Source organism: Vigna radiata, chromosome 8, assembly GCF_000741045.1.
Source record: "Vigna radiata var. radiata cultivar VC1973A chromosome 8, Vradiata_ver6, whole genome shotgun sequence".
NCBI lineage: Eukaryota > Viridiplantae > Streptophyta > Magnoliopsida > Fabales > Fabaceae > Vigna > Vigna radiata.
The window spans coordinates 5,116,341-5,133,613 of record NC_028358.1 but is presented as its reverse complement, the minus strand read 5'-3'; the positions used below and the strand labels follow the sequence as shown (position 1 = coordinate 5,133,613).

The 17,273-nt window shown below is 34.0% G+C and overlaps 2 protein-coding genes across 2 annotated transcripts; one reads left to right on the top strand and one right to left on the bottom strand.

The window, feature by feature from the left end:
- Nucleotides 1–117: 117 nt before the first annotated feature.
- Nucleotides 118–2,519, bottom strand: LOC106771166 (pentatricopeptide repeat-containing protein At1g11900). The gene is made up of 2 exons (XM_014657090.2): nt 2,390–2,519; nt 118–1,323 (listed from the first exon to the last, which is right to left on the bottom strand). Exons 1-2 carry the CDS (start codon nt 2,485–2,487, stop codon nt 369–371), a joined length of 1,053 nt encoding a protein of 350 aa, XP_014512576.1. The 5' UTR covers nt 2,488–2,519; the 3' UTR covers nt 118–368.
- A 970-nt stretch (nt 2,520–3,489) lies between these two features.
- LOC106772485 (vacuolar protein sorting-associated protein 18 homolog) lies at nt 3,490–16,745 on the top strand. The gene is made up of 24 exons (XM_014658909.2): nt 3,490–3,615; nt 4,809–4,971; nt 5,336–5,548; nt 5,665–5,804; nt 5,957–6,052; nt 6,476–6,543; nt 6,721–6,822; nt 7,001–7,145; nt 7,249–7,392; nt 7,480–7,599; nt 7,702–7,758; nt 8,301–8,360; nt 8,679–8,786; nt 9,638–9,780; nt 11,282–11,360; nt 11,510–11,572; nt 11,735–11,865; nt 12,043–12,148; nt 13,625–13,813; nt 14,412–14,639; nt 14,882–15,037; nt 15,142–15,303; nt 15,786–15,905; nt 16,289–16,745. Exons 2-24 carry the CDS (start codon nt 4,809–4,811, stop codon nt 16,472–16,474), a joined length of 2,979 nt encoding a protein of 992 aa, XP_014514395.1. The 5' UTR covers nt 3,490–3,615; the 3' UTR covers nt 16,475–16,745.
- Nucleotides 16,746–17,273: the final 528 nt, after the last annotated feature.

Below are 17,273 nucleotides of genomic sequence, written 5' to 3'. Positions count from 1 at the left end.
CAAAGTAGCTGGTTTCGGCAATGAATTTTAACATCCTTTGATATGAATCCAGTGAGCCACTTAAGATGAAATTACCTTTATATGCATTGTCCCCCACAAGACGCTCAATGTAAAAAATTACATAATTGAACAGTATCTATTTGATTATAAAATTCAAAAATTGACTCAACAAATTAGCTAATCATTCCTATATAGCCAGGAATAAGTAATGAAGAAATTGAACTAATCAATATTATATTCTTCCCTTGCATGTCTCTAACATTAACATGTCATACACACGTGAAGATCGGCATCACGTTTCAACCTAAGACATTGCACAGAATGACAATACCGAACTTGCATACCTCAGACGAGTGAAACTAGAAAACTTAAACTTTAAAAGTGTTTCTTTGTCTAGTTTTCCGCTTGAAATCTCCAGGACCAGCTAGACAAGTTGACGATGAATTCAACTCCTCTAAAAGTTCTTTCGCCAACTCAACCTTCCCTGTTTTATTTAAATTCTGGATTAGTGATCTATAGATAAATACCGAAGGAAGAATCCCCTTCTTTTTCATCTCCTTGAAGTATTTCAAAGAGTCCTCAACACTTCCTGACCGGCCAAAAATCTCAATCAGTACAGTATATGTAAGCAGATCTGGTTCAATCCCATTATCGGTCATTTCCTTATAATACACAAAACACACATCAAATCTTCCAACCTTCCGCAAGCCATTCATTAGAGTATTGTAAGAAACTGTATCCGGGATGAGACCAGTATCCTTTATGGATGAAAACACATTAAGCATTTCATCCACACGGCCCATGTGACCCAAGATATCTAGAACAATATTGTATGTGACCAAATCCGGACCATACCTCTGTCTTCTAAGATGATCAAATATAACCAAGGATTTATCTTTCTGCCCACATTTGGCAAAGGCAAAAATGATCTTGTTGATGAAGGATGATGATGTGCTTGAAGACATTATCTCTGATATTTCCTCAAGAAATCTGAGTAGCTCCACACAATCCTTTTCTTTTGTGAAAGCCTTGGCAAACTTAAGGCATGAGGTTGCACTTGGGGATTTACAGGACAATAATAATTTCTTGAAAACTTGACAAGTAAGGTCAATGTCGTGACTTGCCTCCTCTAATATGAGATTATAGGCATCAAGGGAAACAACAATGTTCTTATCGTTTAAAATATTTAGCACTTTATCGGTATATGAATAGACATTCGCACTGGATGCTGGTGTATTTTTGACTGCGGCAAGAAATTCTTTCAGGACTTCCTTTGTCACTATCTTTATGCCAGGAGATGCCTCTGTTGAATAATCCGGAAAACTGCAAACTGCCAATGAATTAGCTATTACTGATTTAAAAACATTCAGATAACAGAATAGTTTGGTTGTGATGGGAATGACGCAGTTAATGAGAATCATCATTAGGTTCATGTGACACAAAACTGCTTATTCAATCAATATCCACTTTTAATTTGCTGCCAAATGCTCAACAAACGAAAAATGCAGTAGGATCAGAAAAATGTAAGTTGAATATGGATAACTATTTGGGTGCTAAAGCTAAACTAAAATAAGTTGTTTTGGAGTAGAACTAGGCATGAACATGAAATATACTACATATCAAAATTCATTCACATCTGTAAGGCGTGTACATACATATCTATCATCTTAAAGAACAGGTATCTAAGAATGAATCAAGCACACTAGCACTTCATAGGTCTGGCTCAATAAAAAACATGCAAATCTATACAAAACTAATAAAAAAACTCAAGTAATAGGAACCTTGATGATGGACTATTCTTAGTGGGTCACGTAATTCCCGCTAGGAATAAGTTATAGCTTATTGACAATAATGTAACACGACTAGTTCAACTAAAGTTCATCTGTTCAAGGGTAACAGTTTGATCTAGCTCCAAACCTTCTTCCACCATGAAAGGGCAAGATGTTGCCGCGAGCTAATACGAGTGCACACATCTCATCCTTTCATAAACTTCATGAGGAATAAACTGCTCTGAAAAGGTTTGTCTCTAAAAGTGCACAAGCAAAGGGCATCAACCCTAGATTTTATTTAAAGCAAAATGTGCACATGGCCCGCTAAAATTCGAAGTGCGCACCATTACTTGTGCATTTCACTCCATGATAAAAAGTTTGAACTTAAACAACAACAATAATAACCAATCAACTTACAGTAAAACCCAAAATTATTATGATATAACAATTACAAAGGCAGTAGTATATTGATAATCATGAGTGGAGGTTCTGAGAGCTACCCACCACACGAACTTTACTTTCCACAATGAAGAGAACAACACTTTCATTCAAAACAGAAAGAGAATTTACAAAAAAAAAATTAAAATTTTGAATGAAAAAAATTGGCTTTGGAAGAGTACCGAATGATTGTTGAAAGAGGAAGGAAGAGATTGAAGCGAAAGCGGAACAGAGGAAGTTTAATCAATGAAAAGCCTCTTGTTGTTGCTCTTCCTAACATCGTTCGCAGCTGAAATGAGATTACCACGTTTGTGTTCATGTTCTTTTATTTACTTTTTAGGGTGCATAAACATGCTACAATTATAAACACTGCTGTTTAGTCCTTCTGATCGGTTTCACAATTAAGACCTCAAACGTTATTTTTGCAAATAGGCCCCTGCATAAAAGCTGGATATAGGTCTCATAAGTTTGCAAGTTTTAGTTACCTTGCACCCACATAATAGTTGATGAGAAATATATTAGTTAAGGGAAAAAAAAACATTAAATTTATAGAGATTTTTTTTATATAGATCATAGATAAAACTTATATATAGTATTTTAAGTTTTATTTCAATAAATATATGATCCAATAATGTAAACTTTTGTTATTTACTGAAATAAAATTTCAAATCTAATTAAAAGTAATAAAACCAGCACTTACAATACACAACCTAATTTTTGTCCTACAATTTTTATAGCAATAAATTGAAAACACTCAAATTGAGACAAAATAAAAGTGTTGTTAGTCTCCATTTGTTATATTTTGCAAATACATTTACATTTGACACAATAATAAGACCCTCAATAAATAAATAGTCATAAATATTAAACTTGAAAATATATTTGTACTCATAATATTACATGTAGTTAAAAAAGATAATTTGATCTTAATAATGTAATTTTAATTTTATTTTTGATAAATTATAAATATTAAAAGTTAAATAAATTAAATATGTTTTGATTTAAACGTAAAATTAAAATTCACGTTTTTTAAATTTTAAAAAATTTAACATAATTGAATTAAAAGATTATACTTATTTAATTTCAAAAATTACAAAAATGATTAAAATTTAAAAAATGAACAAATTTTAATTTTATATTTAAATTTAGAAATTAAAAATATATTTTGCCCAAATTAATTTATATTATATTACTTTCATTGAAAAAAAAAATCCTTCATCCTATATGTGACGAGGTTCACAATAGAGACCTCGAAAATTATGTTTTTGCAAAAAGGTCCATGTATAAAACCTTGAAAGGTGCCATTTCTCCGTGATTTGGGTGTGGAGAAGAAGAGCACGTTCAGTGCCAACGGGAATTCATCATCGTTTGTTCGGCGGCAAAGCCCGACGTTTTGGTTTGTTCAACGGTAAACCTTTTTCTTTTTTCTTTTGGTTTCTGATTTGCATTCACAATTAATGTATTAAGAATGGAGATTTTGTTTGTCCAACTGTAACCCTATGATGTCCCACTCATACATTCCACAAATCTATCTGACAATTCAGTGTGCCCTTCAAAACAAATTTATGTTCGATTTCTAGTATCAGCAGATTCAGACAAGAGTGCTGAAAGGCACTTCACTCTCAATTTTCCACAGCTTTACCGTAGAGAACAAGACTGTTTGCGAACTGAAGTGATGGAATATCACCTTTCAAACCGTTAAAGTCAATCAATTTCGCATTTTTTCTTGGCTTCTTTTGAAAAGGGATACAAATCATGACTTTAGTTTTTTGATAGATACATTTCAATAGCAGGCCAATCTAATATCTTATTAGACTAATGAAACTTGAGTAAACCTGAATCTGACAGATTTCAGTTCTAGTGCACTAATGGAAGTTAAATCGGATGATTGGAATTCCAAAGCTTTGGTTTTTGACTGATCCAGATGGTGTCAAGTGATCCATGTAGTTGATCTCACCTTGTGGGATAGGACTTTGGATGATTTCCTTTGATGTAGTGCCGTAGGTTATCCATTCCCAATTTGCCAAGTTTTTTTTATGTTAACTTTTGTCCTTGCTTTTTTAGATGAGTTACCTGCAGGATGTCATAATTTTTTTAGCTTGTGTTATAATTTTTTGACTGACCAGTGAGCCATTATCCCGATTTAGTCGATCACCAGACCAAGTTTAATAACAAAGCATGTTGCGACAAATACATTTTCTGTGTAAAAACCTTTTCTTCATTCTCACTTTTATAGAATTGAAAGTTTACGTGAAATTTTGGTAATTTTGTTCAAAACATAATCAGATCAGAAAAATCAGTAGACCATTAATCATTAATGTAGAAACATGGAAACAACAACGATTTTTTTTTTTTTTTTCTTTTGAGTGTAAAAACAATGGTTGCTTGGGCAACTCATCTGTTAGTATGCTCCCCTTATTCAATCCTGTTTAGTGTACGGGGCTGATGGAAGGAACCTCTGTGAACACTGTCTTCAATCACTGAGCCCTTGTGAAGAAAGCTTTCAACTTTCAATAATCAAGTGGGCTCCTTTTTTGAGGACTGTTTTATTTATCTTAATTTCTGTATAGTGATATTATTTTCTTCACATAAAAATGATAGATGGATCAAGGGAGGCAGGTATTCACAGTGGACCTTCTTGAGCGATATGCTGCAAAAGGTCGTGGAGTTATCACTTGCATGGCTGCCGGAAATGATGTCATTGTGATTGGAACCAGCAGAGGGTGGGTCATCAGGCATGATTTTGGGCTTGGCAATTCATCTGGTGAAGTTTCAATTTTGAGCTTTCTGTTCCTTGGATACCCATTTTTATTAATTTTTAGATAGTGGAAACGAATTGGTATTTGACATCCCATTGAAATGTGTATTTTGAATTCGGTAACCTTCACATTTTGACTGTCAAATTTGAAGGTCTAGTTTTAATTTCGAATCAACATAGTTATGAAATAGGGACCACTCTTTGAATGATCTTTGAATTCGGTAACCTTCACATTTTTGAATGATTTTTTTTAGGGTTCTTGATAGTAGTGTGTACTTGAGTCTGGAATTTGGAGTTGTTTTCTTTTATATCCTGCTTCTTCAGTAGGATTGATGAGTGTCTTATATCTTGCTGTCTGTTTGGAGTGTAGAGATTGATCTCACTGTGGGTCGTCCTGGGGACCAATCAATCCACAGGGTTTTTGTTGATCCTGGAGGGAGTCACTGTATTGCCACTGTTGTTGGTCCTGGAGGAGCTGAAACTTTCTATACTCATGCCAAATGGAACAAGCCACGAATTTTGAGCAAGCTGAAAGGACTTGTTGTAAATGCTGTTGCATGGAACAAACAACAGATAACTGAAGGTAGTTAGTTTATCACTTATTTGACTTATGCCCCCATTGCTTGTAGATTTATTTACCAAAAAAAGTTTCGGATATTCATTTGTGCTTGAGGTTTTGATTAAACTTTTTAAACGCAGTTTCCACAAAGGAAGTTATTCTTGGTACTGAAAATGGTCAACTTCATGAGCTGTATGTGGATGAGAAGGATAAGAAAGAGAAGTACATCAAGTTTCTCTATGAGTTAAGAGAACTTTCTGAAGCTTTTATGGGCTTGCAAGTATGTCTTTTTCCTGTTTACTGTTATAGCTTCTTTTTCCAAGATAAATGTATGGTTTCATCTCCTTTTAATGAATTTTAGAGTCTTTTTTTTTTTTTCAAATGTGGTTAAAGGCATTCAATTTATGTTCTGGTTCTTGTCCTTTTTATCAGATGGAAACAGCTACCATAATTAATGGGACTAGGTATTATGTGATGGCAGTTACTCCTACTCGTCTTTACTCTTTCACTGGCTTTGGGTCACTAGAAGTAAGTCAAATACTATAAATTTCCACTTTTATTTTTTTTGTTTATTTCCTGTGAGTAATCTATTCTATAAAGCATTTATACTTCAATATGCTTCATGTATCCATGTTTGACACGGATCCGATATTGACATTTTTTTATACTTTACCAATATATTAGGTGTCCAAGCTTTTAAGCATTTATACTCAATACAACCACAACAAACATTAAGAAGCATATGTAATGGTCTCTTCATAAACCAAAGAGGGAAATTGTTTTCTTTATGAATTGTTTTCGAAAGTAGTGAGATTGATTGTGTTATTTTTATATGTATATAATAGAAAGTAATTTATGATGACAATGATTTTTAATCTTGGGCTATCCTTTTTCATTATACCCGCTATGATCTTTCAAATTTCAGTTTTACTGATTGTTATACAAATGCAGACTGTTTTTTCAGGTTATTTAGATCGTACTGTGCATTTTATGGAACTTCCTGGTGACATACCAAACAGGCAAGTGGTTTCTCTCTCCCTCTTTCTCTAAAAGCATAATACTATTGTTATATCATGTGAGCATTCAACATAAGTGGTCTAAATGCAGAAAATGACTTTATTTTTACAGTCCTTCATATGTGTTGTTTGTATATGATCTATATTTTCTAATACTTCATTCTATTGATTATCTTCCAGTGAGTTGCATTTTTTCATTAAGCAACGGAGAGCTGTACATTTTGCATGGCTTTCTGGAGCTGGTATTTACCATGGTGGTTTAAATTTTGGAGGACAACAGAGGTAGTATAGAATGACTTGACTTTGTTGTCTGTTTCATCTTTAATAAATATTGATTTGGAACATGTTCACTATGTTGGTCATCTGCAAACCTCATTTCTGAACATGAATGGTTGCTACTGCAAATTCTTAGATCTTGTATTTTTAGGAACTTATTCACCTTTCTCTCACTTTTCGACAGTTCTTCAGGTGGAAATGAAAATTTTATTGAGAACAAAGCTCTTTTGGACTACTCCAAATTGTCTGAAGGAGCTGAAGTAGTTAAACCAAGTTCAATGGCATTGTCTGAATTCCATTTCTTGTTACTTCTAGGGAATAAGGTTAAGGTGTGTATGCACTTTTGTATTATAGTTTTGTTTTCACCCATACGTCACAATCCCAATTTAAAGAGTTTTATACATGTTTGCTAAATTATTTGAACATTTGTAGGTTGTAAACAGAATTAGTGAGAATATCATCGAGGAACTTCAGTTTGATCAAACTTCTGATTCAGCATCACAGGGTATTATAGGATTGTGTAGTGATGCCACAGCTGGTTTGTTTTATGCATATGATCAAAACTCCATCTTTCAGGTTTGTGTTTTCTGAATTCTGTAACCTTCTGAATTTTGGATCTAACTGGCTTGGTTATAATTGCTTCTGTATTTGATAATTTAGTAGGTGTCTATCAATGATGAGGGCCGAGATATGTGGAAGGTATATCTTGACATGAATGAATATGCTGCTGCTTTAGCAAATTGCCGTGACCCTTTTCAAAGAGACCAAGTATATTTAGTGCAGGTCCTGTTCACTGTGCTGCCCAATAAATAGTTTGTCTGAATTCATGATAATCTTTTTTCGACAAGATAGTTTGGACTTTGATTGTAATAATTTATGGTGCAGGCTGAAGCTGCATTTTCTTCTAGAGATTATTTTAGAGCTGCATCTTTCTATGCCAAAGTAAATCCCCTCTGATTTCATTATTTTGTTATATATAGTTTCTTATATTATTGCAAGAGCTTCCTTTGCTTTCATGACACTTGATTACTTAAAAATATGTGCTGCCCTTTGCTATATTTCCTGGTCGACTGGACTTTCATAGCTATATACTTTCAAGGCTTCCAAACAGGGACCAAAAAGTTTCCAAATCATTGCTTATAGATATCGTTTTACATCTTTTCCCAATGACTTGTGTTCCTTTAACAGGGAGATCCACATGTAATAGTTTAAAACTGTCTATACCTTTTTTTTTTTTCTCATTTAAGAACATCATTCCCTAAAGATAGGCCTCTGAATGTTTTACGAGCTCTGATCATAAATTTAAAGTTTGACAGTGTAGAATATTTTGGCAGCATCATCTTTACATAAAGTGCTCTATTCTGATAATTTGGTTATAATTGTGATTCCTTTGTACTCAAGTAATGCTTTCTAGTATTAACACTGCAGACTTTGTTTTGATAATCCNAAAGAAAAAATAAATCTGACAGGAATATTATTTGCAGATCAATTATATTTTATCATTTGAAGAGGTCACTTTGAAGTTCATTACTGCTGGTGAACAGGTACTTTTCATGCTGCTGGCCCTTGAATATGAATTATACTGTGGCTGCATTCTTTGTCNATGTGTGTATTTTTAGAAAAATTTACATTGTAATTTTTTCTTTCTATAAGAAAATANTTTTTGATTATTATTCAGCCTGCTTCTAATACATCAGTGTATTAACTTTCTTATGTGCATTTAATCACTACAGTGATTGCTTTCCTATGTGGGCATATGCAAACTGGTTTGATTTGGTTTATCCTGAATTTAATTTTTAAATTTTTGGATTTGAAATTTGACTCATTCTTATACAAATTCACTGGTTTCTTTCTTTGTGTAGGATGCTTTGAGAACTTTCTTATTGCGNAAGCTTGATAATTTGGAAAAGAGCGACAAATGCCAAATAACAATGATATCCACTTGGGCAACTGAATTGTATTTGGACAAGGTTCTACATTCTTGACATTTGGAATAATAATTCCTTTNTCTAATTTTCTGTGAACAATGGCATAACAAAACCTTATATGATATCCAAATTTAAACTAGACCGGTGCTTAATTCTGTATAATATGTCCTGAAATTCCATCTGTTTCAACAAACTTCTTATTGTTTCACTTATTTGTACATGGGACATGAAGAATGAGCGATAGGAAAAAGAAACAATTCTTATTGTTACTNATGCAAATTTAATATCAGAGCTGAATTACGATAATGAAGAGCTTAAACTACTCCTAGCCAGGGATAGTTCGCTTAGATCATAAGCTAAATGCTGAAACAAGCACAAAAACCATGGCCCATCAGTAAGTGTGATAAGAAAACCATTCTTTACTGCTTTAAGAAATGTAAGTTATATAAACTTGTGTGTAAGAAAAGCCACAGTCCCCAACCTTCTTTGTAAATGTTGGAAGTCTCACATCGACTAGAGATAAGGCCAATTTAGTATATATAAGTGGGTGCAAACCTCACCTTACAAGCCAGTTTTGTGGGGTTGAGTTAGGCTTAAAGCCCACTTCTAACATGAAATAATCGGCTTGACATGAAAATACAAATATACTGTGTTCACAATGTTAATGCGAACACATGGTAGTAAAACATTAACGCTTAGAGATTCATGGTATAGTTATTTTTTTTTTTTTGTTGAAAAAATGGCTAGAGCTGTGAAGAAATTTCTAATACTCTAGTATGGCCTTAGGCAATTAAGTTACTCCTTCAGTTGTATTCTTTAATATTTATCTTGTGAGTTAATAGGTATTTTTTGCTTGCAAATTAATTTGGTTATCATATCTTTTGATATTTTAGATAAACCGACTGCTCTTGGAAGATGACTCTGCATCAGAGAATAGCAATTTAGAGTACCAATCAATCATTAAAGAGTTTCGTGCTTTTCTAAGTGACAGCAAGGATGTATTGGATGAAACAACTACAATGAAACTTTTAGAAAGGTATTATTTGATACTTGATATGCCTGCCACATGTTTTTAGCTGGACATTAATTCTTGCTTCTTACCTGTTTTCTTCAATTTTATTTATAAAGTTATGTGAGTTTATATTTTTAAAATTCTCTCAACCACAGGTTATTTCATTTAGGGTTTAATTCAACAAAAAGATGCAGGAAAGAAAAAGTATGTTCTTTAAGGGCAGAGTGGGAGCATTCAGTTCCATGGTTGTTTGGATATAATTAGTTTTATAGTTTTTAGAGCTTTTTAAAATTTAGTTATCATAATAAATTATTCAAGAGAAACTATTAAATTTGTAAAATGTGGACACCCTTTGTCTCAACGAGAGATTCAAGATAACAAGGTGTTTTTTTAATGTATAACAAGATTGAGTAGTAATATATGCAAACCTTTTGGGATTAGAACACAGTGTAGTATATGGTGGGAAACTATTTCGGATTTGATTAGATACGAATTCTGTACTCTTTAATCTACCTCTTTATAGGGTCGTTCCTTGAGTGAGTTATGGTAGAGTCCCCCCACTATTTTGTATCTTTTATTTTACTTTTAATTTTATTTTGGGTATGTTGTAGATGATTGATATAACTTGGGTTACCAGCTTAGTTCAGATTGCTAGTTACATATGATTCCTTTGCATACTTTAGTTTGAAAATAAAGTGTATTAATAATGCATCATTAGCTATTTTGATTCATTGATGATGATGGATGACTCCATCCTTCTGCGTTCTGCCTTGGATCTGGTATTGCAACTTTCACAATTGTAAATTTGTTAGGAATCTTTATTATAAGAACCTAACAATCACCCTCACCACTGATATGTACTCACACAAGACAGAAAGAATGAAACAATGGTTATCTTATTCACAGTAACAATCACGAAATAAGAAGTGTAACTCGAGGGCCTAATCCCTCTCATCAGGTTCGAAACCGGTCTCTACAAAGTATACAATTGACTAACTCCCCCCTGACAAAATAATAGAGTCCTATATATACTATTCCTTTGCCTTCTAACCTAAACCCAATATCCATTATGCCCTCTACTCTGTATCCTATCAAAATTCATCACATAATACCCCTATACTACTCAATATGAGACTTAGGTACCCCATAATGTCCAAGTTCCCACTGTAGCTCCGCTCCTAAGAGTTGATGTCCTAGCAGGACTGCACATGAAAACTTTGTAACCAATTAATCTAAACACTTGAGGAACTCTCCCTTAAGTTTTAGCTTTTCAGGGGGAATAGCAAATCACTTAGGTACTCCGCTGAGCATCCTATTACTAGTCTATGTGGAGCTTAAGCACCTAATGATACCCAACTCCCTGTCACAATAACATAATCTTTTAAATTTTATCATATCAATCTGAATAGAAGTTTCCAATTTATTTAGTGGCTTATTTCCTTGTCATTTGCAACTTTGACCAAAGTTAGTTATATATTATATGACCATTAATCTTATATAATTTTGGTTTTGCAATTTTCTACAGTTATGGAAGAGTTGAAGAATTGGTATATTTTGCGAGCTTAGAAGGGCACTATGAGATTGTAGTTCACCATTACATTCAGGTGCCCTGTTTGCAATTTGTCTCATTTCATTACTAACGATCTCCATTTCCAGAATCCAGATCTCTATTGCTTTATAGAAGTATAAAATCTCACATTGATTATATATCCTTTTCTCTGTTCTTACTTTCTGTTTTTGTTTCTTTTTCCAGCAAGGTGAATCAAAGAAAGCATTGGAAGTGCTTCAGAAACCTGATGTGCCTATAGATCTGCAGGTATGATTCACCTTTTAGGATTTGGGGTGTGAAAATCTTTGTCTCTATTGTGTCCCATTCGTCTCGAGCTATTTCAGCCATTACATTCAATTGGAACTGTAGCCTCTCAATTTCTTTTGAGAAATGTAACAAGTTATGGATAATACTGGCTGTCCTATGCAGTATAAGTTTGCTCCGGACCTTATTGCCCTTGATGCATATGAAACTGTGGAGTCATGGATGGCTACAAAGAATCTGAACCCAAGGAAACTGATTCCTGCAATGATGCGCTATTCAAGCGAACCACATGCAAAGTACTGCATATTTGTGTTTGCATTTTTATTCAGTTAAATGTTTCAGTCACAATTGTGTTCATCAATTTATTTATTCTGTGTTCTCTCTGTTTTTTTTTTTTTCTGACAGTTTTCTTAAATTTATTGATACTGTTTTGGAATTTTAAGTTCATTTATGTAAACTATTTTTGCATGAAGGAATGAGACACACGAAGTCATTAAATATCTTGAATATTGTGTTCATCGATTACATAATGAAGACCCTGGAGTTCATAACCTGCTACTTTCTTTGTATGCAAAACAGGTTGGTGTCTTGCTTCTACATCCATGATCCGTGTACTTCTTATGTTGTGATTATGAAGGGTGTTTCATATTCCTATTGTATTTTGATATCATCTATATCTATATATAGATAAATGAATATATGTGTTCCTGCAAATGAACAAATGGATGCTACAATTATCCATGCCTGTGCAATTTTCATAAGGAGTTGGTAATCTCTGCATAGTTTATGCTGTGCACCTTAAACTATTTGACATTAATCTACCTGTCTTTTCACTTCATAGTTTATGCTGTGCACCTTACACCTCTAAACTATTTGACATTAATCTACCTGTCTTTTCACTTCTCATGTACGCAAACAAAAAATACTCTTACTATATGGCTTTCACTTCTCATGTACGCAAGCAAAAAATACTCTTACTATATGGCCGTGCCAATGCCATTCATTAAAACTAAAATGAAAGTTCATAGTTCTATTTAAACTTACTTTATTTGTACTATAATTTAAGCCTTGTTGGAAGTCTCACATTGACTAGAGATAAGACCAATTTATAATATATAAGTGGGTACAAACTTCACCTTACAAACCGGTTTTGTGGGGTTGAGTTAGGCTTAAAATCCACTTCTTGACATGATATCAAAGCTATGGTTAGAGCCTATTCTAGCGATATCTGTTGTTTGTTCGGCATGCTGTTCCACTTGTTATCGGGCCGCTATCGGACCATCTATTAATGTCTGGTCTCACGCTCGAGATGATGTCTATACCTCGGCGTGAGGGAGATGTGTTGGAAATCTCACATCGACTAGAGATAAAGCCAATTTATAATATATAAGTAGGTGCAAACTTCATCTTACAAGCCAGTTTTGTGGGGTTGAGTTAAGTTTAAAGTCTCACTTCTTAACATGGTATCAAAGCTATGGTTAGAGCTTATTCTAGCGATATCTGTTGTTTGTTGGGCATGTTCTTCCACCCGCTATCGGATCACCCATTAATGTCTAGTCTTACGCTCGAGATGATGTCTATACCTCGGCGTGAGGGGAGTGTGTTGGAAGTCCCACATCAAATAGAGATAATATATAAGTGGGTGTAAATCTCACTTTACAAGCTGGTTTTGTGGGGTTGAGTTAGGTTTAAAGTCCACTTCTTAAGATCAAATTAAATTTCTTGTTTTTTCCATTAAGATAAGATGATAATCATATTCTTTATTGTATGTTCATTAACACTCACAGGACATGTTGGGATTGCAATTGTAAATATAAGTTGAACAAGATCCTTCATGGAAATATTAATGGAAATTCTAATATGTGTATTCTTCTTTGTAAAATATAACTTTAATTAATCAACTGAGGTTTGACCGAGTCTTAAACTAGTCTCATCTCTTGCAGCTGATACATGGAAATAGTTGTTTATCTTGATAAGATTTTACGTCTTCGTCTGTCTAGCATTGACAATTCTGCCCATTTATGTATTTGTTTCTTTTTCTTTTTGTCTACTCAGGAAGATGATAGTTCACTTCTACGTTTCCTACAATGCAAATTTGGTAAAGGACCGGAAAATGGTCCTGAGTTCTTCTATGATCCTAAGTATGCCTTGCGTCTTTGCCTAAAGGAAAAACGAATGCGAGCATGTGTTCATATATACAGCATGATGTCTATGCACGAAGAAGCGGTTGCTCTTGCCCTACAGGTGAGATTAATATGATGACAATGAGTTTTAGCACACTCCTAATATACTCTCTACTATTGGTTAATTTATTAAAAATTAAAAGATCATGACAAGAATCGGTAAATGGGAAGCGGAATCCACAAAAAAATGTGTTTTTTAATAAATTTAAGTCAGTAGTAGAGAACGTGTTTAAAAAAGTGTTTAAAAGTTTGTTGTTAAAATTTGTCATTGGTGATATTTTTCACTCGTAGTTATATCTTTTCGGGATTCTGCAAGAGCAGCCAATTCTAACAGATGTTTTATTCTTTATGCACTAGAAATCTTGATATAGGGAATATAATTCACTTATGAGGACCAAAAGTGCCTTCCATTGGGGGATTTGTCTGCCTTTATGGCCCTTCTCCATTTGGCTGGGATAAGTTATTGGTCTTGTAGAATATATAGTTCTCTCAGGTTTTGAAATGTAGTTCAACATATCCAGTCAGAAGTTTTTAAAATTTTCAATAATTTTACATTCCAACAAAGAAATAAAAAATAAGCCTTCATATATTTTGAAAATATATTACTTTTTCATTTTTTAATTGTCATAATTTTGTGCTAACTAACTTTCCTATACCAGGTTGATCCAGAGCTTGCTATGGCTGAAGCTGACAAGGTTGAAGATGATGAAGATTTGAGAAAGAAACTCTGGCTTATGATAGCTAAGCATGTTGTTGAACAAGAAAAGGGAACTAAGAGGGAAAACATTAGGAAGGCAATTGCATTTCTTAAAGAAACTGATGGCCTGCTAAAGATTGAGGACATATTACCATTCTTTCCAGATTTTGCGCTGATTGATGACTTCAAGGTACAGTTATTTTTGTTCTGATTTTGTCATCTTGATTGACAATTTTCAAACCTGATCAATTTATCTAGTGATACTTACTAGCTTAGTTTTATTTTATTTTTGTTCTCTGTTGACATTTTCATACAATATAGTAGCTTCTTTTGTCAAAATTAACTAAAGAATGTGATATGTGAACTATGTCTTAGATAATTGCAATTGGTTTTTTTGAACTGCGGTTGGTGAGCTTATCTAAATTTATGCAGGAGGCTATATGTTCATCATTGGAGGACTACAATAAGCAAATTGAACAGCTTAAAGAAGAGATGAATGATGCAACCCGCGGTGCTGACAACATCAGAAATGATATCAGTGCACTTGCTCAAAGATGCACTATTATTGATCGAGACGAGGAATGCGGGGTATTGCTCTTCCTGATACATTAAGATCAATCTGCTTTTGTTTTTCTGATTTTTTTTTGCTGAACCAATGCCTTAAGCTGAAATAATTTATTGACTCCCAATAGGTCTGCCGACGGAAAATTCTGGCTGTGGGGAGGGACGTCGGCATGGGTCGAGGTTTTACATTAGTAGGACAAATGGCTCCCTTTTACATCTTCCCGTGTGGACATGCCTTCCACGCGCAGTGCCTGATTGCCCATGTGACTCGTTGTACAGTTGATTCCCAGGTAAATACAATGCCTTTATCTCGTAACATTCATCTCACTGCGACTACTTCACATGATGGTACCTGAAAGTTTGTTGTTTTAGATTAGTCCAACACTGGTGTGGGTGTGAAAAGCGATGTAACAAAGTTGAAAGGACACAGTGATCTGATCTTTAGCTGTTTAACATTAAAAAAATGGATAGTTTTGAGAGGGATATCCAAAACTCCGTTATTGTTTCACAAGTTAATTAAAATGACGCAAATAAACTGTAATGGAGCACAAAAATGCTGTTTGGTTTGGACCCTTGAACATGGGTTAATACAGTCATAAATTGACAATATCGTTAGTTTTATATCCTAAAGAAATTATATTCTCAAGTTTTGTTATTATTGTCATAACTTTGTTTTTCATGGCATCAAAATGTTGCCCCCACCTCAAACCAGTATATACTTATTATTGCCAATACCGCCATTCAGATTGAATCTATTGGGAAAATGTTGCAGGCTGAGTATATACTGGATCTGCAGAAACAACTGACTTTGATGGGCAGTGAAACAAAAAGAGAATCCAATGGCACCCTTTCTCCAGAGGAGTCCATTCCTAGCATGACCACTGTAGACAAGGTTTGTCCAGAGCTTTCTTTCATGCATCGTGTAGCATGTATTTGTAGTTGACGGCAGAAATTTATTGCTCAACATTACATTTTTCTTGCAGTGAAATTGAAGTTTCAAATTTCTTTTCTTGTTCTACCATTATATTTCTATGACCTGTGGTTTTTATCAACTTTGGTCTTTAAACATCCATCGTCATTTGAATTGAGCATGTAATAATTCATAGAGGTCTGTGACGTATACTTTTGCTGCTGCTGGAATTTCTCTTTAAGCATTAAAAAAAAAAACTTGTGTTAGCATGTTGGTGAACTTTACATTAGGGTGCTAAATGCTTGTACTTTATGGAGTTGAACTACACTGAATAACTTTATGTAATGGTGTCAAATTATGTGCAGCTCCGGTCACAACTGGATGATGCTATAGCTAGTGAATGCCCATTTTGTGGTGACCTGATGATCCGTGAAATTTCTTTGCCTTTTATCCATCCCGAGGAAGAGCAACATGTGCTACGATCATGGGAGATAAAACCAAGCGCTGGAAACCAGAACCAGAGAAATATGTCGTTACCTATATCTGCATGAGTTGTAATGTGAATAGCATTGCTATTCACTAGAGTACTTTTGATTGTCCCAGTTCCTTGCAGTGTTTGGTTGGGAATGTTTGAATACTTATTCTTTTTTAGTTTACATTCCGTTTCCTTTGTCTTATGTTGTTGACTCACTTATTTTCTCATTGCCAAAAGAAGTTTACCCCCACTCCCCTCTGTAAAGTGTAAACCCTGTACCTGATTGTAACTCACGGTTGCATCCACTTTTTTTACCATAAGGCATTCTCGAAAGTTCATTCTTTTTCTTCTTTTTTCCATCCTTACATGATACAAGCTAAAATTACTCTTTATATACTTTTGGTACTATTATTCAATTGAAGTAACAGTTCGACTTCACTCGCACGTATGCTTTTATTACACAAATTATTAATATATAACTTCAATTTTAATTAAAGAACAAAATTAAAACCACCCTTTTATTTGTACTCACTTTTTCTTTACCAAAATTGAGCTAATAAGACAATTCAATCAGACCCTCAGAGCAACTTAGCATCCAAATACCAAGAGATCACTCATCATTGACTTTTTTACCTTGTTTCAATTGACGCAAGAATTAGAACATCATCTTCGCCAAATCTTAAGTTTTTGTCTACAATTTACATTCATGAATCGTGTCTTAACCTTCTGTGCTTGGTAACTTGTTTCTGGCATGCGTCGAAAGAACTTGAGTTTTCTAAAATCGAGATTCTAGGAGCAGATTCGTGCTCAGATTTTGCAAAACTAAATTTTTCTTCAACTTAACTAGTGTAGTGTCCTATGAGATACAAACATAC

Coding starts and splice junctions, on each gene's coding strand:
- LOC106771166 (XM_014657090.2), bottom strand. CDS start 2,487: ATGTTAGGAAGAGCAACAACAAGAGGCTTTTCATTGATTAAACTTCCT. Junction 1,324..2,389: donor CCTCTTTCAACAATCATTCG/GTACTCTTCCAA, acceptor GGCAGTTTGCAG/TTTTCCGGATTATTCAACAG.